Source organism: Podarcis filfolensis (genome assembly GCF_964270895.1).
Source record: "Podarcis filfolensis genome assembly, chromosome: 9".
Lineage (NCBI taxonomy): Eukaryota > Metazoa > Chordata > Lepidosauria > Squamata > Lacertidae > Podarcis > Podarcis filfolensis.
The window spans coordinates 53,161,001-53,185,615 of NC_139610.1; the positions used below are offsets into that span (position 1 = coordinate 53,161,001).

The 24,615-nt window shown below is 47.4% G+C and overlaps 1 protein-coding gene across 4 annotated transcripts in view; it reads left to right on the top strand.

Annotated features, from left to right (window-relative positions):
- The window catches only part of PITX2 (paired like homeodomain 2), a 34,506-nt gene extending 12,196 nt beyond the window's left edge, over window positions 1–22,310 (top strand). For 3 of the 4 annotated variants that reach the window (XM_083571786.1, XM_083571788.1, XM_083571787.1), the window contains 2 exons: window positions 16,496–16,701; window positions 20,803–22,310. In XM_083571786.1, the coding sequence (XP_083427912.1) occupies window positions 16,496–16,701; window positions 20,803–21,366 (770 nt within the window). In that variant the 3' untranslated portion in view covers window positions 21,367–22,310. Of the gene's footprint in view, window positions 1–13,803; window positions 14,089–16,495; window positions 16,702–20,802 lie in introns of all 4 variants that reach the window. The other variant, XM_083571789.1, reaches the window with a different exon arrangement.
- Window positions 22,311–24,615: the final 2,305 nt, after the last annotated feature.

The following is a 24,615-nucleotide window of genomic DNA, read 5'->3' on the forward strand; positions in this document are numbered from 1 at the left end:
AAGTGCCTGCATAAACTTCCCGTTAAAAGTTTGTAGCATTTCCCAGGTAACAGTAACATATCAAGTTCGTATATTGACTTTCCGAAATGAGGGCAACATTGTAGGGTTTTTTTGTTTTTTTGTTTTGTTTTTTTGTTTTAAAAAGGATGTGTCATTGGTTAAATCCTATACATATCTACTCAGAAGTAAGTTCCCCTGAGTTCAATAAAATTTACTTCCAGGTAAGTAGGTACAGTATGCTAGCCTGTTCCTGGTTAATTCATGCGTGATAGGCTAATTTAATTCAATTATTTGTTTATTGAAGTGGGGGTGTTGAATTAGATACATATGCGAAATCCAATTAAACTGAAGTAGATCCGGGTTTCATTTAGTTTAACCCCAACACCTCGGCTGCGATCCTGAAAGTCGGTTCTTGCATAATAATAAATCAGTATTTCAGATAAATAATAGCCTCTCTCAGGCGTGTAAGATGCACTTCTGTGTGAACATTCGTGGTAGGGGAAAGCAAGTTCGACTGGCTACAGTGGGTCTATTTTCCGATTAAAGGTGTAGAGGATCTGGGGCCCCTGCGTAGTTTTTCGATCCCATAGGAACAGCCCTGTCTGTCCACATCTCGCTGCAGGAAGACTATGTGGCATTTCCGTCACCCGCTTCCTAGGAAGCAAGCAGCACTTTGCTTAAATAGGAGCCCGGCAGAAGCTTCACCAAACCTTTCAGAGCCAAGTCGAGGAAGGGCCGTAGTTCAGTGGTAATACTTTTGCCTTGCATGCAGAAGGTCCTAGGTTCAATCCCCGGCATCTGCAGGGTAGGGCTGGGGATGACCCTTGTCTGAAAGTTCAGACAAGGAGGCTCCCTGTCAGTGAATGTAGACAATGCCGAGCTAAACGGACCGGTGGTCTAAGGTAGCTCTATCCCTAGGGCTAGACAGATCAGCTCGAGGAGGGAGTATAGCAGTGCTGATCCCTGAAAAGCGGCATATAAGTCTCAGAAAAAAACAAATGCATACCTTCAAAGTTTAGCTAAGGCCAAATACTTAGTTAACAGCAACAACAACATTAAATGGGGCCGCAGTGTTATTATTTAGGCAAGGATCTGACAGATTAATCGAGTTTTAGACACAGTGATCCAGTAAAAATATGCCCTTCTTAATTAATAGACCTCCTTTTTAAAACTTTATCATTATTTTAAATACAAGTATCAGCACCGTCTTAAGGGAGGCATTGTGTTCCTTGTGAGAGGAATTCTTCACATGGGTCCATCATTTAAACAAGCCCAAATCATTGCTTTTTTTAATGTAAAGCCATTGCTTTTTTTCCGTATGAAGATTCAATGGTTGCATTAGTCGATTAGTTGACTGAAAACATGCGATCAATCGATTAGGATTTGCTTGATAAGTGCTACCTGTTGTTCACTAATTTTAAAAGCCAAGCACAGCCAACTTTGCACCCCTTTCCAAGGCTGTAGTCCTAATGCACAAATACCTCGGAGTCAGTGTCCTGCATGTTCTATTGATTTCAGTGGGAAAAACTTATTCTGTGTCCATCCAGCTCAGTGCTGTCTACACTGAAGGAAGCCTGTGGCGCAATGGGTCAGTGTGGGTCTGACTTGTAACCAGAAGCTTGGTGGTTCGAGCCCACCCAGGGATGGCTGTGGGCAGGATTCCTGTGTTGCAGAGGGTTGGACTTGATGACCCCACCCCACCCCTTCCAATTCTACAGTTTTATGGTTCTATGAGTCTACAGGGCTTCAGACAGGGGACATCGCCAGTCCTGCCTGGAGATGTCGGGCATTATATTTGGGACCTTCTGCTGGCATATGCTGAATATTTCTTCCACTGAAATCTGTGTGGGGTCTGCCACCTGACCATATCCATGCCTACTCGGAAGTTAGTCCCATTGAGATCAATGGCGCTGGTTCCAGTTCTTCTAACGAGGACTTAGAAGGGCTAAATTCTGTCTCAAGGGTACCCATTCAAGGGCGGGGGGGGGGGACACACACTTAGATCAAGAATACCATCAAATCAATATTGCTGTGAAGCTCGGGGCAGGTTTACAATCCAAATACGCCTGACCTGTGGAACCTTTTTCGGATCTAGTGAACAGGAAAGAACTGGAGTCGCGTGTCGAGCCCTTTTCCAGGGAACAAGTTCCATTCAACTCAGTGGGACCTACTCCTGAAAAAAAAGCTTGTTGCGGATTGCTCTGTCAGCCAAATCGTTTTCTTGAGGACTCGGAACCCATCGAGTCAACATTTCGTTTATTTCTTAAAATAAATTCGATGTCGCTATTCATTCCCGGAAGTTTCAAAGTGGTTCACATTCCACAACGCAACAAAAGCGTCCTCGTTATATGTGAACCCTGCTTCCCACACAAAGTTGGTTTACAAAGCGGCTTCCAATTAAAAATCCAAAGTGATAGTATAAGTGTGTGAGCGTGTGTGTGTGTGAGATAGAGGGTGAGAGTGAGAGAGAGAGAGAGAGAGAGAGAGAGAGAGAGAGAGAGAGAGAGAGAGAGAGAGATAAAAAATAAATCTCGTTGAGTCCAGTGGGACTTGATTCCAGGTAAGTGTATACAGGATTGCGGCTGCTCTCTGTGCGTGCGTTCCTGGGAGAGGAGCGGGGGGGAATCCTTGCAGCTCCTTGTCCTAGCTCTGTTTTGTTGTTTGTCTACCGGGTTGCTCTGGCTGCACTTCTGAACCCCCTCGCTTGGACATCCATCCCACTGAACCCAGGGGGACTCGCTTCCAAAGCGCCGGATGAGGCTATGTATCTTATAGTGCAGTTTCAAAACGACTGTGGAGGGACAGGCAACCATAGCATAACTAGGTTGCTTCAGATACGAGCGTCTTCAGGTTGCTCTGTACTGTACACACTGTTTACTCGAATAAAAGACCTCTAAGAATTTTGCCATAGTTTGCTAGAAGATGCTCTCTCATTCATTTCATTGTTACGTCTTTCCTCCAGCGAGCTCTCTAGGTGGCCGACATGGTACTTCCCTTGCCCGTTTTATCCTCACAACAACCCTGTGAGGTAGGCCAGGCCAACTGGCTTCTTCACAAGGAATGGGAGAGGAGCGAAATGTATTGGGCTGACTCCACAAAAGTACATAGATTAATGTGATTCATCAAACTGGAGTTTTAAGCCTGAATAGCGGCCGAACTGCTGAGTCTGAACCGGGGAACCGAGTTTAATTATCTGCTACGTTAATACTTCCCTAGTTATGGCACGCTTTGACATATTACGTAAATAGGGAAGCGATGCCTATCCAAACTACATCTCCCAGCATCCCTGATTATTGGCCAACCTGGGTGAAGCTGATGGGAATTGGAGTCTAATATCTTGAGGTTCACATGTTCCCGTCATTGGCAGTAGCCAATCAGATGCCTCTCAAAAGCTCAAAATAAAGTTGAGAAGCCATCGCTTGTTGGGTTTTCTCAAACCCACCTGTTGACCAGTGATATACTGCACCTGACCATGGAGTTTCCACCTCGCACCGACTTACAAGGCTGTTGTGAGGGGGCGGGGAAATCAGTTGACAGAACGAAGCATTTTTGTACGCATGAAAAGTGCCTCGGATAATACTGCTGATAAGATGACGGTGGTGATGAAAAAGCCCAATTTCATCTTCTTTCTTTGGAATTTATTTAAGGAACCGTTGTGCAGGGAGGAAAAGCCGTACACCTGACGCTAAGAAGAGTGGAGCGTAAGAGACTAGATTTATTTTACTTTAATTTCGGCTTGAGAGGGATCTTCCGAGAGCAAAGCTCCTGGAGGATTTGCAGACGAGGCAGGGAGGGGAAGTCAGGAAGAGAATGGGGGGAAGAGAGGGGCGGGTGCTCCTATTTCTAACTCGAAACCTGTCCGCTGTGCTAAATAACACGGAGACTTGCCCACATATCCGTCCCCAGCCGGGAGAGCCTGATCCCATCTCCCCAGGCCAGCTGTTCCGAAATCGAGTCCAATGTCGCCTTCCAATACTACTCCAAATGGAGATAACAAGTTACCTTTGCTTTCTCTCTCTCTCTCTCTCTCTCTCTCTCTCTCTCTCTCTCTCTCTCTCTCACACACACACACACACACACACACGTCGCCGTCGCCGGACCCTAATATATGCAGCAGTTGCCAGATCGACTGCGGGTGGAGGGAAGGAGCAATGTATAACGAAAGCTTTAGCCGTGCGCAGGAATATACTAATGGCACAATCTGATGCCTCGTTAATCCTATGTAAAAAGCTTTGTCGCCTTCCCAATATTGACTGAATGGGTAATTAATGGCTCTTCATCTAGGCGAATAGTCGGTAATCCGAGGCAGGCGAAAGACAACAAGCCAATGGGTTTTAAAAAGAGAAAGAAAGACAACGACAACAGGTCTATCCAGAGGCTCTGCCCGAGCGCCAACCGAGTCATTTTGCAGAAGTGCAGACCCGGGCGCTTTAGTGAGATGGAAACTGGTGGGAAGCTCACCTGCTCCAGCTAAAAAGATTATTATTTTTTATTTCTCCCAACCAGTTACCTCAGGATAAAATGGCTGGAATTTGTTTTTTAGATTTTATTTTCTCTCTACAGCGGTTTCAAGAGAAAACTGGTTTTTCCCGGGTGTAGAATGGGGGGGGGGGAGGCTGTAAACACAGAGAAACGGAGTCCCTATTTATTCCAGATTGGTTAGTGGCCGCCGGAGGGAATTTAAGGAACATCCACTATGGGATGCTAAAAAGCCTGTTGATCTAGAAGGTGCAGATTTTGTTATTGCAAAATTCTAGATCTTGACAAATTAAAATTTGACTGAATGAATCTGACTGAATCTGAGTAGTAGCTCGCCCCATTTGCTCTCCCTTGGGTCCGTTGCCGGATCAAGGATGGACAACCTTGACCCGGGACCATAGTAAATGTATCCGGCCAGAGCAGACGCTACCAGATTTTAACCAAGGTGAGATTAAAAAAAGAAAGAAAGTGGGGGACCTCGTTCAAGTTGTAAGAAACCTGAATACTATTACATATTTTAGGTGCTGGATGCAATGGCCTGAGGTTGAGTGAGCAGGTGTGCTCCTGATTTCTACATCTCCATTTCAAAACATCTGAGATGAACTCAGTTGCTGGGGCGGGGTTCCCCACGACTTGCTTACCGAAGGTTCATCTTGATTTGTTTGCGGGAAGGTTAGACGACGTTGCCTATTTAGCAAGCATCCACAGTGATTTGTATGGGAGAAGATTAGACAACGTTGCATCAATTTACTATTATTTATTTCTTGCATTTATAGTCCACCTTTACTCCAAGAGGTTCGAGGTGGCTTCCCTTTCCCTATATAACCCTCACAACAACCATGCGAAGTAAGTCAGACTGAGAGGCAGTGGCTGAGCCAAGGTCACTCTAGTAAGTTTCATGGCTAGTTGGGGGTTTGAACACTGGCCTCCCAGCTCCTAGTTCGAGACTCTAACCACTACTTCACGCTGCCTGTCCCACACTCTCCAGTGCATTTCTCCGTCACTTCCTTTGGAAGTCCCGTCTTTTTGGGGGGTAGGGAGTTTGGGTCCAACTCTAATTGCGCAACCAGATTTTGCCGGTATGTGATTGAACTCCATTCGAAAATACCGACAGCGCCCTCCGTGTGTTAAGGTTGGACACTATGCTGGACAGTAGATGTGAGCCATCTCTGGCAGACTGAAGAGGAAGTCCGCAAGTCCCACCAGGTTGGTGCACACACGTTCCAGAGGGAAGTCAATGGACTCCGTTTAGGGTTCAGATGGTCAGGGCTAGATCCACCAATCTGTGTTGAACTTTTCTGAGCGCAAAGAGCGGGATATTTGGCATCCTGAGAGTGGCAGAGGGGAACATGCCTGCGGACACGTAAGGCTTCTTCTTAAACAGACTGTGGAGCGAGAGAAGCAGGAAACCAGGCGGGGAGGAACTCCAGTAACCAGTGCCTCCGAGACCCACTGTGTGTGGCTAAGGTTGCAGCGAGACAGTGGAGATGCAGGTTATCGGGCAACTCTGAGCCAATCGGTCCGATCTACCTCACAAGGCTGTTGTGAGATAAAAAGGCCGTTTGGAAACGCGTGGGTGGGATGACCACTAAATATCAAGGTAATGATAACCTTTTATTGATCCAAGATATTTCAACTTAATAATAATAATAATAATAATAATAATAATAATAATAACTAACACCAAGTGGTTGTCGTCGTCGTCGTAACAGTAGCAACGGTAGTAGAGGCATTTATTCTATTTAATAATTCTTCTCATTGGTGGCAGTGGCCTCCCTTGGTCAGAAGGGCGAGATATAAATGTAACAAACAAAAAAATCGCATTCCGTTTCAGTTTTATCCTTAAGAATATTTATTCCATTTGCTTGTTTATGATGTTGTTCTAGTAGTAGCAGCAGCAGTTCCAGTAGCAGTGATAGTATGAATGGACCAAGGAAACGAGGGGTGAGAGAAAGAAAGGAGAACGAAGTACCGTCTTGCGCTTCCTTCGCTACAGTCTTTTCAGATTTCAAGTGGGCTTTACCGACGCAGAGCGGGGTGGGTGGGTGGGGCAATTGTAGACAATTTTGAATCGCTCTGGAAGCGTTTAGGCCCCGTGGCGTCAAAGATTCTGGCAGATTCTTCCTGGTATTCTGGTATTCTCTTCACTCTTGTTTCTTCAAAGGCGCGTGCAAACGTTGTGTTCGTCTCCAACCTGTTGAAGTGATGCCTGCTGCTAGTCGCGATGGCTAAATGATATCTCACCTCCAGGAAAAGACGGCTGGGAAGAACAGCGGTTAATGGAGGGCTCTGGCGCTCAGGTCCTGCTTAGGCGCTCTCTATAAACACCCAGCTGGCCGCTGAGGGATAGAGAATGGTGATCTGAGCAGGCCTTTGTTCTGATCCAACGGGGCTCCTCTTGTATCTTCTTATACCTTGATTCCATAACTCTATTCCTAATTGGTTAATCAATTAAGAACTACAACAACTCAGAATCCTGATACTGGGACCTTTGCTTACTGATTTCTAGCGATCTTCCTTCGTAAAGTATAGGGAAACCCATAGGAATTATTTCAGGACAATTCTATTGTCTATTAGAGAACTCAACCCACAAACCGGTTAAGACGTAGTATTAGACTTTAAGCCGAATCAATGGAACTAATCCGGTTTAAATCCTAACACTTCAGTTTAGCTATGCATCCCTTTATGGCCAAATGCTTGCCTTACTGGAGCGTAGCTTCTGCTTCAAATGATCGGCTGATTCTGGGGGGCTAAGTCTCTCGTATACCTGAATTTACTCTGGATTTTTAAATTGGCTTTTTGCTTCTTTAAAACATAGGCGACGTTGTCTCTTGTGCGGTTTATTAACCACAGTCGCTTAAGAATATCATTGGTTATCACTTAGCTATGGTTATAAGTATCCTAGAAAATCGAAGTGTCATTGAAATATCACTGAAAGTATGAGATTTGTTTCCAAGACACAACGCGGTTCCCAAAATGTAGCGCTTGGAAGAGGGTGCGAGACAGACCCCTTGATTATCAACCGGTGGTTAGGGAATATTTAATATAATAAGGCAAAGATTGTCACCAGATGAAGAGGTGAGATCTAAACAGACTCGCGTTTCGAGTTCAGCGTTTGAATGGTCATTTGGATGGATGGATGTGAGTCTTCGCTGGCCACAAAGCAAGGAACGCACCCTGGTTTCCCCAAATTTATTTAAAACTGTCAGCGTTGTACTTGGCAAGAAGTAGTCATTTCCTTCTTGCTGTTAAAGAGTCAAGGATTCAGTCGGGGATGGCAGTCAGTGATGAAGGCGGGTTGGAACAGTAGAAACGAGGGTAAACTTATAGAACTGGATGGATCATTTGCTAAGCGCAACGTGCAACCGCTGGACATTGTTGCATCCAAGGCCACAAGATGTTCCTACTTTAAAGAAACTCACCCTATATTTGTTGACTCAAAAGGGTAAGAATGTATAGGATTGCAGCCGACGCAACGGCCATCGGGAAATTATCCTGAACTCTGCTCATTGCCAGGAATGGGACTTGAGCAATGTCTGGTGGGTCTTGTGCAAGAAAGTCCTAGTTTATGGAGGGGGCTGGTGGTAGCGCAAGAAAACGCCGCCTTGTTCCTGCCTTAGGTTGCAATCTTACGCACATTCACCAGGAAATACGTTCTAGCGAATATTGGACTGCCTCCCCCGCCCCCGCCTTCACGTCCTGCTCAGGAATAGAGCGATAAACAACTCAGAGTGCAAGAAATGGTGTGGGACTCGGGAGAGGGCAGATTTTGTTGGGTTGGTCGGATGAACAAAGCAGTTTAAGAAATCAGAACAGCTTCGCTGTTTCTAGCGTAAGAGTGGTCTCCTTTCTCTTTCCAAAACCAAAGGTTGGCTTTGGCCAGTCTGAACTGCAAAACAAAACTCTGCCGACCGACAGGCCCTGAGCTAGCATTGGATAAAAGGAAAGTGGTCCCACACACCTCTCGCGAAAAACACACTTTTTTGTCCCAGAAGCCTCCCCTACGGAAGCACGATGTCCCCTATAAGCCCCTGCAGATCTTGTCCTGATTCCTTATCTAGAGAGAGCGGCCCACAAGTTGTAGTGATGGCCACCAGCTTGGACGGCTTTAAACGGCTATCAATTCACGGAGGATAAAGTTGCCAGTGGCTATGAGCCACAATGGTCATCTTCTGCCTCCTCTGTCGGAGGCAGGATGGTTGTGAATACCAGCTGCTGGGAACGTCCTGTTGCGCTCAGGTCCTGCTTGCAGACTTCCAGCAGGCATCTGGTTGGCCTGAACAAGCTACCCTACTAGATGGGCCAGTGGCCTGATTCACCAGGGATTTTCACATGTTCCTTTTGGAGGTACCACTTTAGATCTTGCCCACAGCTGGGGATGGACCGTGCCTCAGTGGCAGAGCACTGCTTACGTGAAGAAAGTCCCAGGTTTCAGGTAGCATGTGGTGTGAAAGCCTGAAACCCTAGAAAGTAAACAGTCCTGGACTGGATGGAGCAATGATCTGACTCAGCATAAGACATCTTTGTTTGCGGCTATGACAGGTACATTCTCGGAGAGGGTAATTCACCTTGGTCGGTGGGTGGTTTGTGAGTCATGCAAACGCTATGACACATTATATTTTTTTTACAGTCTTTATGTTTAATTTTGTTTCTCTTTAATATTGTTACTTATAAATTCCCTATCGATTCACACACCCCATTTATTTTCTCGGTCTTTTCCAGAACACCCCCCCCCCAAGGCTTTTGAGTAGAGCTAGCATCTAAGGCCTAGCATGGAAGAATCTCCCAGATAAGTTCCGGAGAAGGTGCATCCCTAACTATCCCAGCAAGACGAAACCTGGGCAGTTTTCATTTAGGGAAACGCCCAGATAGTCACACAACAGCCCACATGTTCCTTGCAATCTGCCTAGGTCTCATTCGGTAGTTTACTTATCAGAACAGTTAATCCCGCTTTGACCCATTTTAAACACATTGACTTGGAAGTTCCCATTGATTGCACTTGAAGGTTCTTGGAAGGCAGTTCCATCGAAATCAATGGGATTTGCTTCCTAACAATTCTGTTTAGGGTTGGGTTGTTGTTTTTATGCGGCTAATCATTGTCTTCTACATTACACAAAAATACACGCACTTCTCTTCGCTTTAGCTCCGAGCACACAAATTCTCCTTTGACCTCCCTTGCCAAGCAAAGGTGTTTAGGGTGGTATACGAAATTGCAACGGATAGAAAAGATACCCCAAACACCTGAGCATATCCTAATCGCCATCCTATGGACCTTTGAGGGCCATTAGCCAAACTCTTCGCTTGCGTTTTTATATCTTTATGATTTCTGGAGTCCAGGAGCAAGGTGCATATTTTTTGCTTCCTTAAAACGCGGGTGAATGGTTGCTTAACGCATTTTTTAAACTGCGCATCTACACACGGAACCTATTTTCGGGTTAAGAGGCTGCAGTCCTATAGCAACTCTTCGTGAGAGTAAGCCCCACTTACTGACAGGTAGACATGGATAGCATACTGCACTTGAAATGGATCTTGTCGAGAGGGGAAGGAGGGGCTGTAATCCGCTTTGGGGGGGTAGCATTCCGAATTTCTTGAAACGGGATCAAAGTGCTGATCTTGTCTATATGGGAACAGACATTCCAGGCCATCGTCCATTTCCTTCCTCTCTCTCCCCAATCCCGTCCAGCTTGCTTTGCAGCGAACGTGGAGGAAGCTTCCGCCCTGTCTCCCAGGGTGGGTCTCGCGTTCCCATCCTCGCTCGCCGCGCCTGGAGTGGCTGGTTGCCTCCTGCAACGGCTTCCATTGATCCAGAAGGGCCTCAGGGGATTTGCGTGGAGTGTGAACCCCCCAGTCGCCCCCGGGAGGTTAAGCAGAAACCGGGATATGATTAGTAAACAAATTGTGCAGAAAGGCGCTGGATTCTTATTGACTTACTTATAGGTCATCTGCTGCCGGTGCTGTGGGAAAAACTATTTACTTTACACATATACTTTATGATCTTGGGGGAATTAGAGGAAATTCAATAAGAAAACGGCTAGAATCGTTTAAAAAGCCCTATTTAAAAGACTTAAGGAAATTAGAGTCTTATCAGATTAAAATCCACTACAAATGTAAGAATATTGTCTCCATCGAAACGCAGTGGGGTCTAAGGAAAGCTGTGGAGGGGAGAGACAGAGAGGGAGCGCCTTTGTCAAATCGCAGGGATAAATCACGTCATTTAAACACCGGGATAATGAGCAGAATGTAAATTAATTTGACCTTCTTTACCAACAGACTGCTAAAACAATACGCAGACTAGTTTAGCGGTCTCGAAGCGAAATGAGGAGGGATGAGATGGAGGCAGAGAATCCAGCGGACCACCACTAGTCTGGAGGAGGGTGGTGGGGATATTGGGAATGGTTTGCAGAGTCCCCCTCTCAGCCAAGCGGGGTGCTTTTTATCTCCACAACTTGGAGAATGGAGGCATTTGGACCAACTGCGCCTTAGCTTGTCCAAAAGCCTTCTGAGATGAGCTAAGGCGGGTTTTAGCGATACCATATGGAAGCTTCAACCTCGCCGTGGCCCTCTGGAAAATTAAACCATGGCAAAGGAGTACTTCTACTCGGGAGTAATCAGAGTTGATAACTGCGAATATGGAGTCAAGAGAGGTAGTTATTTCGTATTAACGAATGTGGGAGCGCAAGATTGTGATCTGTTGTATGTATGCAGTGCTTAGATGATTCTTGGGGCTAGGGAGAAATTTGGCAAAGTGCGTAACACTGAGGGATCCACTAGATCGGATGTGTTTTCTATCATCTTCTAACTATTGGGGTTAATTCTCTCTTCCTGTGTCGGTATAACAGCCTCCGTCCTCTCTCGGGAATCTCTAATCTAAATGGACATTCTGACCAAGCAAAGTATCCCCCATCATGGTTAACAAAAATTCTGTTTCCAACGATTCTGTTTTCGTTCCAGCAAAGATTGTACTATATTGTCACACTTTAAAAAAACCAAACCCAAAGAATATTAGCAAATCCTGCATGCAGAGCGCGATAGGAAGCTCATATAAGGGCATTTTTTGAACTGAATTGTCTTAATTAACCTAACTTTCTCTTTCGCTCGAATACAGATAGATGGATAGACATATATTCTTGTGCGTAAGAATATATCAAAGTCCTTTTATCGTCATGGCAAAAATGTGACATTGTGCGTGTGGGGAAAATAATTCCGGGAGAGAGAAGGAACGGAAGTTTTCCTTATTGGGGATGCGATGGTAAAGAACGAATTCTGAAGACATTTATTGGGAAGGGGCTCTCGCGGTTTTAAATAGCGCTTACCTGGGGTTACGTTCCAAAGGAATCCACCGTGAGACTTGTAGGGTTGTGTTAGTGCCAGAAATGAGAGTTTAAACAAGGATCAAATTTAACCTAGCATATCGATCGTATAGTCTATTTATGTGGTTTTCACTTAATATAATTTACATTGTTATATATATATATATATATATATATATATATATATGGTCCTCTTCTCCAGTCCGTCCCCCCCAATAGCGTCTGAAGAAATGTATGGATGACATTATATTGGCATATTAAAATAACCGGAGGATAAATTAATTTGGGGGGTTATTTTAACTGAAAATAAAGAAAATGATGGGACTGACCGAGCGATGTTACTGCACGTTTATTTCAAAGCAAGCCTTTTGGACTTCCCACGGGACTTCCCCCCAACTTTTTCCCAATAATTGGTTTGCAAATTAATATGTTTAGGACTGAGTCACAAAATATGAAAGAGAAATATGGTTTAATGGGTTCTTTGATTTTTTAAAAAATAAAAGTATTGGATTTGAATGAACATTTTGCATTCATGTATATATTTTTATTACGTTTATATATCGCCCTTTCAAATTCTGTGGGTGGCATGTATAGACAATTGAAAAACTGGCCGTCTCTCTCGATATATCTTACTTTGGACTGGTAGTAATTCACGCTTTCCAAAATGGCAATTTTAAACGATCGTGTTTTGTGTCAGTGAACATGGCATATTTCCCGAGTACTTTTTCATTCGCGACTGCCAGCCGTTCAGACACTTGCCGTCTTAGGAGATGTGCTTCCCTCGGGTTTCCAGCCGGCAAGTCTGCTTTTAAGGCTTGCCACTGGCTTGGTGGCGCATTTATTTTTTAAGATTTTCTCCTTAAAGTGCGATTTATTTTCTGAGTCATTGAAACGAAGCTTCCGAGGCAGGAGAAAGAGTCTTCTCGATGCAGCAAAAACTGTCTCTCCCGGAGAGTTAGGTGTAGGTTTCCTAGTCATTTTATCAAAGTTATTTGTGGGGCACATCTAGCTGTCTCCTGATGTTTTTAAAAAGTAAGAGTTGGAAAGCGTTCTGCAAATTGCAAACGCCATCAGAATAAAATTGTGTTTGTGAATAATCATAATAATATTGCTTCCATCGGAAATGACTTTCCCCGTTCTTATTTTCTAACTCCCCACTTTGCTCCCTTGCAATGCAAGCCTTTGAGAGCAGACCTGACTGGAAGAGCGGTAGGGGCGGGGGGGGGGAGACAAGAGAGCAAGACTTTTAATTTAGCCCTGCCCTAAGTTTCTGATAGGGTGGTCTTATTATAGCCTTCGCCGGGGCGTAGCGCCTCCTGATTGGCCGCGGCGCGCGTCACTCCGAGTCTCAGCGGCGAGTCTAGGACGGGGGGGAGGCAGGAGGGAGGGCAGAAAAGGGGGCCGGGTGATATCATCGCCCCGGGAAGGCCGCCTCTGGGTTTAAGTTGTTAGGCAAACAGGGAAGCTGCTGAGCTGCTCGGGGTCCGTCGCTCGCCTGGGCTGGGTAGACCGGAGCGAGGGGAGACGTGCAACGACCGAGAGGGGCTTGCGCAGCTACGCAGCGCTGACCGTCGAGGCTCTTGCTCTTGCAGCAGCCGCCCACGCCTTGGATCTAATACAGTCGACCTGCGCCTGTCACTCTGGCCCGGCCCGCGAGTCCGTCTGCAGCCTGGTGATTTATTCATGGTCGGCGCGGTCCGCCGCGGGAGTCTACGGCGGAGGGTGCATTCGCTCTTCTTCGGGGTTTCTCCTGCTTTCGCCCGCAGAGGCTCATGCGACGGGGCGGCCGCCCGTCGGGAGGAGGTGGAGGAGGAGGGCAGCGACGGCGGGGGGCAGCAGCGTCGCCTTAAGAGCCAAGCAGGGCTGCCTGCTGCGGGAGAAGTGAAACTGACACAGTGAAACTGACAAGGAGGCGGCGGAGGAGCTTCTCCGGCCGCGTCTCCCGCGCCGAGGGCTGCGCCTCTGTCCACACACGTAGCGCGCACATCCACACCCAGTGTGCAGCCCCCGGCAGCTCGGGCTGGCTCCCGCAGCCCGATGAACTGCCTGAAAGAGCCGCTGAGACTGGAGCGGCTGGTAGCCGGGAATAAACTGTGCTGCTCCACCTCCCCTTCCTCCGCTTCCTCCACCTCCTCCTCCGCCTCTTCCTCCTCCTCCTGCCACCACCACCACCACCACCAGCCGGCCCTGGTCATGGCTTCAGCCCTGACCCCCGGCCAGCCGCGCTCGGCCTTGGATTCTGCCAAGCACCGGCTGGAGGTGCACACCATCTCCGACACCTCTAGCCCCGAGGCCGCAGGTAAGGGTTCTCCGCCGGCTCCACGCTGCTTCGCTTTCCCTCGCCACACCATCTCATTATTCTGATTATCAATACAGAGTCTTGGGGGATTAAACCGGTGTCCCAGTCCTGTGCTGGGGACGCATAGTGAGGGATTAGAAGGAGAAGGGAATGGAACTATAATTGCAGATGGCACTGCCTTTGTAGCTAGATTCTGGGAGACATTTGGTTTCTCCTTTTCTGTCGGGAAACAGCGGGTGCGCGGGGAGGTAGAAGAGTTGCACACACGCCCGGCAAATCCAGGCATTTGCCACTGAGAGATAGAAACCTAGCAGGAAAGGCAGTAGGAGCCGGGCTTGTAACTGGAATGAAGTCTCCGTCGTGATTTAGCCAGACCATCTCAGTAAAAGAGCGGTGATTGACCCTGTCACTCTGAAATGTATTTAAAAACAAACAAGCGGGCTCTCTATATAACAGCACTTACTGCATCTAGTACAAATGTAGTCGAAGCTCTAGGTGAAATTTAATTCCAATAAAGGTACTGTATAGGAACCCTGAGGATCCTGGGGGGAAAGAGAGCTCAGATTTGCCGATGGATTTCCATCTATCCCTGGTGGTTTCCTTCCAGTGAGTCTAATTTAATGTAGTAGGATTGGATTCCGATGAAATGTGCATAGGATCGTGTTGTCAAAGGATCCTTTACACGCTTGCTTGGGAGTAAGTTCGACTCGAATCAATGGGAGTTACTTCTGAGTAAACGTGCATGGGCTGTTAAACTGCTTCTTTAGGGGCGCACTTCAACCAGCCAGTCCTAGTTGAATATATTGGGACTTGCTTCTGAGTAAGCGTGTTTGATTGCAATCCGAAGTACACCTACCTAGGACTGTTCGGTTAAACTGAGTGGAGCCTGGAGGATCGGCTACTTCAATTTAAGTGTTGACCGAGGATGCAATGACATATATCTTCATCCAACCCGATCCTACCCATGGTTACTCGGAAGTAAACATGTCCGATTAAAATAAATGATATTTGCCTTAATGAAAACATGCCCAGGAATTGCAGTCGTATGTGCTACAGAGACTGCAACTATAACCATGAGCGAGAATGTAGGGGTCTTCACTGGACTTAACGGGGGCCATCCCAACAACTTTGAGATAAACACCTTTACTTCTGAAAATATGTTCCATCTTTAAAGACACTTCACACTCTCATTAACTTCCATGGGTGGCATTAAACTAAGTTTTACTGCGGGCAGACCCACTTTAATGAATGAACATGCCTTCGTTTGGGCCATGGATTTCAATAGATCTACTCAGAGTAAACTTGGCCGAATACCATGCAATGTAAGTGGAAGTTAGACCGACTCACCGATTTAGGACACATTATTGTAGCATAATTTCTGGATGCTTGATCCGTGAATCAGCACCAGAGTGGCCTTGCCTAGATACAGGAGAACGATGTAGCATAGTACACCAGTATTGCTGCAATCTTTGTAGGTATTTCGGAGGAGAGCCTCAGTAAATGCAGAGCCGTGTTCGATTTTAAAGATGTGCATGTGCACACAGCTGTATTGATACAGATGCAATATACACGAAGTCTGCAGCTGCACAGCGTGTACTGTCAGTGCAAGAGGTATTTATACCTGTTACATATAACGATTGCATCTAGGTGTAACGCTCAACTGGAATTAATTTAGGGCAATCCTGAATCGCAGTCCCATACTTCTTGTGGTGTGAGGGGGGAAAGCTTTCCGTGACATCACGGAAGGACTTCCGTGTGCGTAAGAAGGTGGCCTTCAGATTTGCTGTATTAATCTCGTATTGGTGCACACTTTTAAAAGGAAGCACTTGGATTGAACCTAACTCCTGGGATATAAGTGGCAACGTTTTTAATAGCGCTGAAGGACAGACACAGCCTGACTTTTCAGTCCGAAGCACAGTTACTTTTCAATTTATGGCCTTGGGTTTTCCTATTTATCTGGTGTGTGTGTGTGTGTTTCATTCGGATCCTAAGCGCGTTTATTTCAGCGCAAACCTCATTGCTTCCAAAGAAACAACTTCCGTAGCCTTTATTTGTATTACAGTTTTAGGAGAGCAGCTTTTGAATTGGGCTTGTTCACCCCTCGATCTTTAAATAAAATCTATGGAAGTAGATACCCTGCGTTCCGATTAGGCCGACTGGCTTCAAAATAAGTGCGCTTAGAACCGCATGTTTCTCCGCTGGTTCGCAACGACCCGTCCTCCCCCCCACGGCTACTTCGGCTCAACCGCCTTGGGAAGAGCGCCGACTGCGGGCCGCGGGCCGGTTCAGCGGGGCCGCGGAGCGCTTGGGCTGATCCCCTTCTCCCTCCGCCCGCCCTTTTTCTCTCCGCCCCCCGAATCCCAATCCGCGCCAGCCAGTTGACTCGCGACTGCCTTTCCCTTTGCAGAAAAAGACAAAAGCCAGCCCAGCAAGAATGAGGACGCGGGCGCCGAGGATCCGTCCAAGAAGAAGCGGCAGCGGCGGCAGCGGACGCACTTCACCAGCCAGCAGCTCCAGGAGTTAGAGGCCACTTTCCAAAGGAACCGCTACCCGGACATGTCGACTCGGGAGGAGATCGCCGTCTGGACCAACCTCACCGAGGCCAGAGTCAGGGTAAGGGGAGCCCCGAGAGATCTGCTTTGTTCTGTGTGTGTTGGGTGTGTTGGGGCCCTTTGAAAGAGGCAGCAGCCGAGGCGAACGAACCTGAGTAGCTTGGCTGGCGCAGGGAAGGCGCCGCTTTCGATTTGGCCTCCTTTTCGAGGCGGGCTTTGGCCCCGGCGCAGCGCCTCTCTGCTTCCCTCTCAGGCCGAGGCAGGCTGCCATCTTCTCCGAATATGATGGATGGCTGCGCGGCGTGTTCTGAACTGGATGTGTACTTTATGGGAAGCGTCGCCAAGAAAGCTTCCCGGGGCAGGCTCCGACGTGTGCGCAGCAGCCGGAGATGCGCAACACACGAGGCCTCTGACTCCATCGAAGGCACCCAAAACTTGCCCTTCCTTGCATTCTTCCTTCTTTCTCCCCACCCCTCGCTCGCCCCAAGCACCCTCAGGTTTCACAACAACGGTGGCTTTCTCCCCACCCACGCCACCCCTTTCTTGCCAAGATTGATGGATCGATCAGAGTGCTAAAACGCAGCAGAATCGTGCAGTCCCATCTCCGGGAAATCAAAGTGGGGGGAAACCCAGATCACAGCCCCAAGTCTGTATATATGGAAGAAAGTCCCATGAAAAAGGAGGCAGTGCTGGTGTCCTCATACAAGCTTCGCTCTGTAGGGATAGCAAGTTGCAACGCGGTGAGCCTTTAAAACCTTTCGAGTTTGGCCTATTCCCCTCCTAGCCGGCTTGCAAAGAGCTTTAGAACTGGGCTGTTGCAATTCGTGGCTAAATTACTTTAGAGTAATCCCATTAGGATTGCTATGAGGTCAGGAGATTTGAGGATTAAAGAAAGTCCCAGCGCAATCGATGATGTTTAGCGTGTCGCTTACTCTCTTTAAAAACAACAACAAATAAATACATAAAACAGAAAATAAGGCCTCCTCCTCCTCAAATGTAAACCATGTTTGTTTTGGTTAGAAGTGTGGAAGTCTTCCCAAACAAATGTTACCTGGAATAACGACATTTGTAGTCAACAAGACTTACTCCCAAGAAAGTGTGTAGGGAATCAGAGCTTTTTTACAAAATAAAAAAAAGCCCGGTACCTAAGTTAGTGTAGATCCCGTTCATATCTCTGTTTCTTATTCCCAAGTAAATGCGATTAGGACTTGGGTGTAAACAGCGCAAAAATAATAATAATGCTTTAATATATATATATTTAAACTGCAATTTAAATTGGGGTCTTGGATTAGACCAATACGAAATGCGTATGTTGCATTCATTGGAGGAATCAGTTTTTGCTACAATGCTTTGGAAATAAACAAATCCCAGAGATTTTAATTAAAAAATATGGGAGTCTGTAGAGTTTGGGCTCAGCTGCTTAGTGGAAATAAACAAGGAGTAATTAAAAAAAAATCTAAAGGGACACAGAGGAATCTGGTTGTGTTGGCTGTTGACTCAATTCAGGCTGGGTGTCTATTCAATAGCCGCGCATTTAAACGAAAATGTCTAGATTTAAGCCGATGGAGCCTCCTGCCCTATCTTTAGAGTCGCCCCCCTCTCGAAAACAAAAGGAGCTTAATTTTATTGAAATCTGCCGCACATACTTCTAAGCAAGTAAGCGCACTCACGACTTTGTGACTTTTTGGTTAGGCCTAATTAAGGTTTTTACCATACCGTGGCTTTGAGATTTATTTATTTTTTTTGTAATAAATCAACAAAGCTACCTAAGTAACTGAGCTGGCAAAGCAGTTGGGTTTAGTGGGGTTTGCAATTCTCTACAAACCGTGGTTTTACTGGGGAAGAACTCGCAGTGTCCTGCTGGGGTGGCCTGCTCCCCAGTGAGGATGCATAGGAGAGCAGTCTCTAAGGGGGAAGAGATGCAACTAGGTCAGTTTATGTGGAAATGCGATTGTAGAAAAACTGGCTCTTTTTCTATAAGAAGCTTGCGGTTTTGTGTTTGGGGGGGGGGAGTGTCAGCTTGCCCTCAAGTCCCTCCTGCAAATGTGCTGGCCTGTAACGTTTTAAAAATATGACTTTGAAAACGCTGGCAGTGGAGAGGTGAACAATTCCCCTCCCCCATTTACAGGTTTATTTTCCCCACTTCTTTGAAACCTGGAGACGGCCGTGCATGTGCTTTGGGGAATGTAGCGTGTTATGTTTGGGGGAAAGTGGTGGTATTCGCGGGCGCTGGGTATTGGGTTTTATTAGGCGTCTGCGAGCGGACGGTGAAGTCGAAAGGGAGATTTGCAACGTAAAACACGGGCTGTGTAAACAGAACGGCAATTGCCCCGCGACGGTTCGAATCCACATAATAACTTTGCAGGCGGCCGACTGGCAAATCAGGCGGCGGGATGTGGATTGGAGCGAGACACACGCCTTCGCCATTGTCTGCGCGGCGGAGGCTGTTGCCCTTTAGCACGTAGTGAAAAGGGCAACTTTGCCAAACGAGCAGAGGACAAGATGGGGCGGACGTGGTTTGGCTTTACTGGCGATTAGCACATGAAAGGGACTGGTCCCTTTAACAAGCTGTTGAGGTAAAGATTTATGACGGCTTGACCAGTTATTTTTATTTCAAAAATATTATTATTGTTCCTACGTCTTGTTTATAGAGAGGAGATATCGATGGGATTAAAATGCATTCTGTTCCTCGGTTTGGGAAAGAGGGCTGAGGTGGTTAAAAGTTGGATTCTCGGTGCAAACTCAGTGTTTTCTTTCTTTGTCGGAAATCGAGGGAGGGGAAAACTGAAAGGTGGAGGAGGGGGAAGGAGCCCATCCCCTTTGTTCGCGATCTCCCTGAACAACAAAATGAATGGAGTGCGAACCGAATGAAGGATTCCACCTACAAGCGAGCAGAAACCAAAGCGGCAGATAGATAATATATAGGACGTTTCCTTGGCCGGGTGTCAAAGCCTGTGATGAATGACACGAGCATTTGCACTACAAGAGATATTTTGTCATATATAGGTGGAGATATTCAAAAGCAGCTTCAGCCAGGGCCCAGTTAAGCGTTTTTCGTCCCTCTGAAAGGAATGAGGCCGGCGCTCCAAGGAGAAACAACGGGGATCTATTGCGTAGCTCCAGTGCATGCGGGATCAAATATGCTCCCACCGCCACTGTAAATTGCTTTATCAGGCTGTAAAACGCGCTAAGAAAGAACGGGGGGGGGGCAATGCTCTTATGGCCGGCTTCTGCTTTACTCGGGAGTTAGTATCGCCGATTTAAGCGGGACCCAAGCAAGAATGTAGACCTGAGGATCCTGTGCACGTTTTCTGGGCGCAAGCCCCTCTGAGGGGCTCTGGGTTCCAGCCGTAGACCCCGATGCGATGCACGTTGACCGGAAAGTAAGTGGCACCGAGGGTCAATAGAGATGATTCCCAAGCCAATAAACTTGGACTGGCAGCCACAAGGTCGGCCCCTATACGTGTTTTCTGGGAACTGGGAAGCAATTCCCAGTGTCTTCCAACTAATCTCTGAGAGTACAGAAGAAGCCATAGGCTCGTAAACGAGGCTCCAATGATTTGCAGTGGCAGCATCAGGAAGGGGGAAAAACATGGGGCGGGGCAGGTTGAGACGTAAGTGCATTTTGTGGGTGCTTCCTCCCCCATGTTAGATTTCTGGAAGAAAACATAGGCATCTTCTGCAGGCTCCCATCCTCAACGTATTTTCTCCGCCGAAATTGTGTCTGATGGCGTTATTACTTTTCAAGGCAGCGGGCTTAGAGGATTTGCAGCCTCGTTTCAAAACCGTCCCGTTTATGGCTCAGTGCGAGTTTGTACGTGGAAAGTGCTTCACGACTCCCCAGTAGTAGTGTGTGTTCGGGGGGGGGGTGTTAAGAGCCAACTGTGCGTGGTGGAAGGACGCTGTGAGAACAGCAGGCCCTTCTTGGGTTCTAGACTTCCCTCTACCCTTCATGCTGTACCCCAAAGTTCCCGGAGCCCCAGGGCTCCAGGAGGAGGACATTATTGGTGTCCTCCTCAAAGTTCTGGAGATGCTTGCGCGGCGCGCGGGTCTGCTTTGCCTTCCCTTCAGTGACCGGCTTTCTCCCCCCACCCCCACCCATCCTTCTCCTTGTTTTGTTGCCCCCCCCTTCCCGTTCACCCGTCGCTCCCCTCCATTGCAGGTTTGGTTCAAGAACCGCCGGGCCAAGTGGCGGAAACGCGAGCGGAATCAGCAGGCGGAGCTGTGCAAGAACGGCTTCGGGCCGCAGTTCAACGGGCTGATGCAGCCTTACGACGACATGTACCCGGGCTATTCCTACAACAACTGGGCCGCCAAGGGCCTGACGTCGGCGTCGCTCTCCACCAAGAGCTTCCCCTTCTTCAACTCCATGAACGTCAACCCGCTCTCGTCGCAGAGCATGTTCTCGCCGCCCAACTCCATCTCGTCCATGAGCATGTCTTCCAGCATGGTGCCCTCGGCGGTCACCGGCGTGCCCGGCTCCGGCCTCAACAGCCTGAACAACTTGAACAACCTGAGCAACCCCTCCCTCAACTCGGCCGTGCCCACACCCGCCTGCCCGTACGCCCCGCCGACCCCTCCTTACGTTTACCGGGACACGTGTAACTCTAGCCTGGCGAGCCTGAGACTCAAAGCCAAACAGCACTCCAGCTTCGGCTACGCCAGCGTCCAGAACCCGGCCTCCAATCTGAGCGCCTGCCAGTACGCCGTGGACAGGCCCGTGTGAGAGAGAGACAGGGAGGCCCTGCCGCCTTTCGTCCCTTGTTTTGTTGTTGTTGTGGTTGCGTTCAGAAAACAAACAACTCCCCCCCACCCATTTTAAAAAAACAAAACCCAGAGACACAGGAACAAGCAGGCGCACAATTCTGAATGGACGAGGGAGGAGGCCTCGCTTCCGCAATCAAAGGACTTGAACGTTCGAATCCAAAGTAAATGGGCACTAATGGAACAGGAGATGGAAACAGCGGAGTGACTTCGGAATTGAGACAAAATGTAAACCAGAAAGAGAAGGGTTAGGGAGAGGCACAAGAGATACCACTGAAACTAGCGAGTCCCTTTGTTTTCAAAGGATATTCTCCTGCTACCTTTCACTGAAGAAGAAAAAAGTATTTCCAACATCTACAAGGACATATATTATAAATATATATAAAATACGGACAAACGTTTGAATCGCTATACTATGACATTTTAATGTTCCTATAAGCTTGTTATTTTTTATGTTTAGCATTGTTAACATTAAAATAAAAAAATGACGGGAAAGGATGTATATATATATCGAAATGTCAAATTAATTTTATAAAAGCAGTTCTTAGTAAATATCCACAGTGTTTTTAAAAGTTAGGCTTTAAAATAAAGCATGTTACACAAGACATTAGGGATTTCTTTTCTTTTTCTTTTTTTCCGCTTGCGAGCAAGGGAATGTATATACTAAATGCGAGACTGTATGTTTCTAACATATTATTAATTATTATTATTAAAGAAGAAGAAGAAGAAGTCCCATTGTGTGAATATCGGTTTTAGAATAGTACCTCTGGTGGATGCAATGGCGACGCTGAAACTGCAATGTAAACATACCCTGTGTATAACATTTCGTATAATAGTGTTTTCCTTTTCTGACAACATTGGAAAAAAATGTGTTTTCTTTCATGGGAGTAAAATATACTGCATACAGTTTGGTCTGGATTTTTTTTTTAATCCGTTCAAGCGCATAGAGGGATATCCCCACATATTGTCCGGCTGCTGATCTCCAGTCTCCCTTCTGGTGTGTGCGAAGGAAACCTTCCTGCTCACCTCGCCCGTATACAACCACAAAAGTCCATTGTTATTAGCAAATACGTCTTCTACGCCTTTCATTTTTAGTCTTGTTGGTGCAGTCCTATGTATGTCTACTCAGACGGAAGCCCAGCTGAGTTAAATGGAGCTGTGCACAGGATTGCAGCCCAAATATGTCGATAGCGGTGTAAAAGAAGGTAGGAAGGGGGTGGGGAGTTCAATCTCTACAAGGGTCGACCCCATAAGGTGATCGTTCTCCTCCCAAGGAGTTGGGTTCTGCTGTTATTGCCCTAACCTAACCCACCTCTGTTCAGAGTCCTGTTGACTTAAGGACATACGTAGGTGGCTGCCGAATACTGAGACAGACCATTGCTCTACCTCCCTCAGCAGCGCCAGTACTGGCCGGCAACTGCTCTTCAGAGCTTCTCCTGGAGAGTTCTAAACGACGCGACTTAAATCCAAGTGAAATCACTGGGACTTAAACTTTGTTTAACTTTGCCTTATTTGTGCCGAATAATAACAACTGAATCAATAAAACGGCCAGGTTATCTTCTTATCTGTCTCTCCATTGTCTGCTCCTCTCTCTCTCTCTCTCTCTCTCTCATCTGTTCCTTTCTGAGGGTTAAAAAAAAACAAAAACCAACAGAAATTCTTTCCTTAAACCTGTACGGATCACCCCCACCCCTCCAGCAGAAACCGAGAAACCAGAGCCTGCTGTGTCTAAAAGCACCTCCGCGCCTCGCGTCCAGCTCCGCCAGAGGAATCCGGGAGAGGGTCGCTGGTTCTGGAGCACCTCCTTTCAGAAGGCTTGTCCGGCAATCTGTAGCCGAGGGGGAAAGGTCGCGCTCTTTGTGTTGGGCGCGTAGAGATATTGACCCATTCATTCTCAAACTGCTTGTTCGCCAAACGATACGGGATTATAGTTTTGCAAGTCTGCGGGTGGGGGGTCAGCAAATCAAGATGAATTACGGCGCGCGCCCGGAGCGGGCAGCAGCAGTAGAGAGGGAGAGGAGAGATGGTTTAAAAAGAGTGGAAAGGGTTCCTTAGGTGCGCATCGTAGGAGTTAAGCTACTGGCCACCCTCTTCCCTCTGCCACTAGTTCCCCAAGTCTCTGTCTCTCTTCCTCTCCCCCCCCCCCCCCCCGCCCTGCTGTAACCTTACCAATAGGTAGAACACACAAATGCGCCTTTGTGTTCCCGGTTTCAAAACATAGATACCAGATAATGCGTTTAATTTATGGTTGCCAGGAGCTGCACATTAACTTTCCCCCTCTTTCCGTCCCTCCCCCTTTTCTCCTTTTGGGGGGCAGAGGGCGTTACACTAGATCCCTCAAGTCTACAAAAAGCCCCCACCCCATGGAGACTGCAGAGAAGAGAGAGGGAAGGGAAGGGCGAAGAGGACTCGGAAGAGCCTGTGCACCTGAATTGCGCACTTACAGAATCATACAGCGTAGAGCTGGAAGGGACTCCAAGGGTCATCTAGTCTAACCCTCTGCAATGCAGGAATCTCAACTAAAGCATCCAAGGCAAAATGAACATATATTCATTTTGCCTTATTCATTCAAACAGCACCTTCTTCTCAAGCAGCTCAAGGTGGAGTTCCTGGTTCTCCCTCACCTCCATTTTATCCTCACAAAGACCCTATGAGGTAGGTTAGGGTGAGAAGGAGTGACTGCCCCGAGGTCACCCTGTGAGCTTCATGGCAGCGTGGGGACAAGATTCAAGCACTCTTTCCACTGCACCACCAGGCTGGTTGACTTGGAAGTTCAGTTCCACTGAAACCCAGCAGAAGTAGAGGGTGGTAGCCAACTAAGTTTTTCTCAGAGTAGACCCATGGCTAAATTAGGCATATTCATTTCGATGGGTTTAATCCGAGTAAGATTTAGCTGGAGACCACCCAAATTATCTGCCGTCCTCTAAACCACACTGGGATCTTAGCAATCTTTTTCATGCCCCCCCCCAAAAAAAAAGAGGGGGCGGGGAAGGGAATGGATTCGTCTCCGTCTCCTTACTTCTTGGGAATGGGTAGTTAGAGAGAGAAGCCCACGGAGTCCCTCAAAATAAGGAATTTCCTGCAAGGCCCAAGGAACCCCTGTTCCCTCCTTTGCGAGGGCCTTTCGAACATGCCGAGGTCCTTGACCCAAGGCCAGGTTTTTCAATCGATCGTCCTTCTCCTCGGGTCAACACTTCCGACCGGAGCGTGA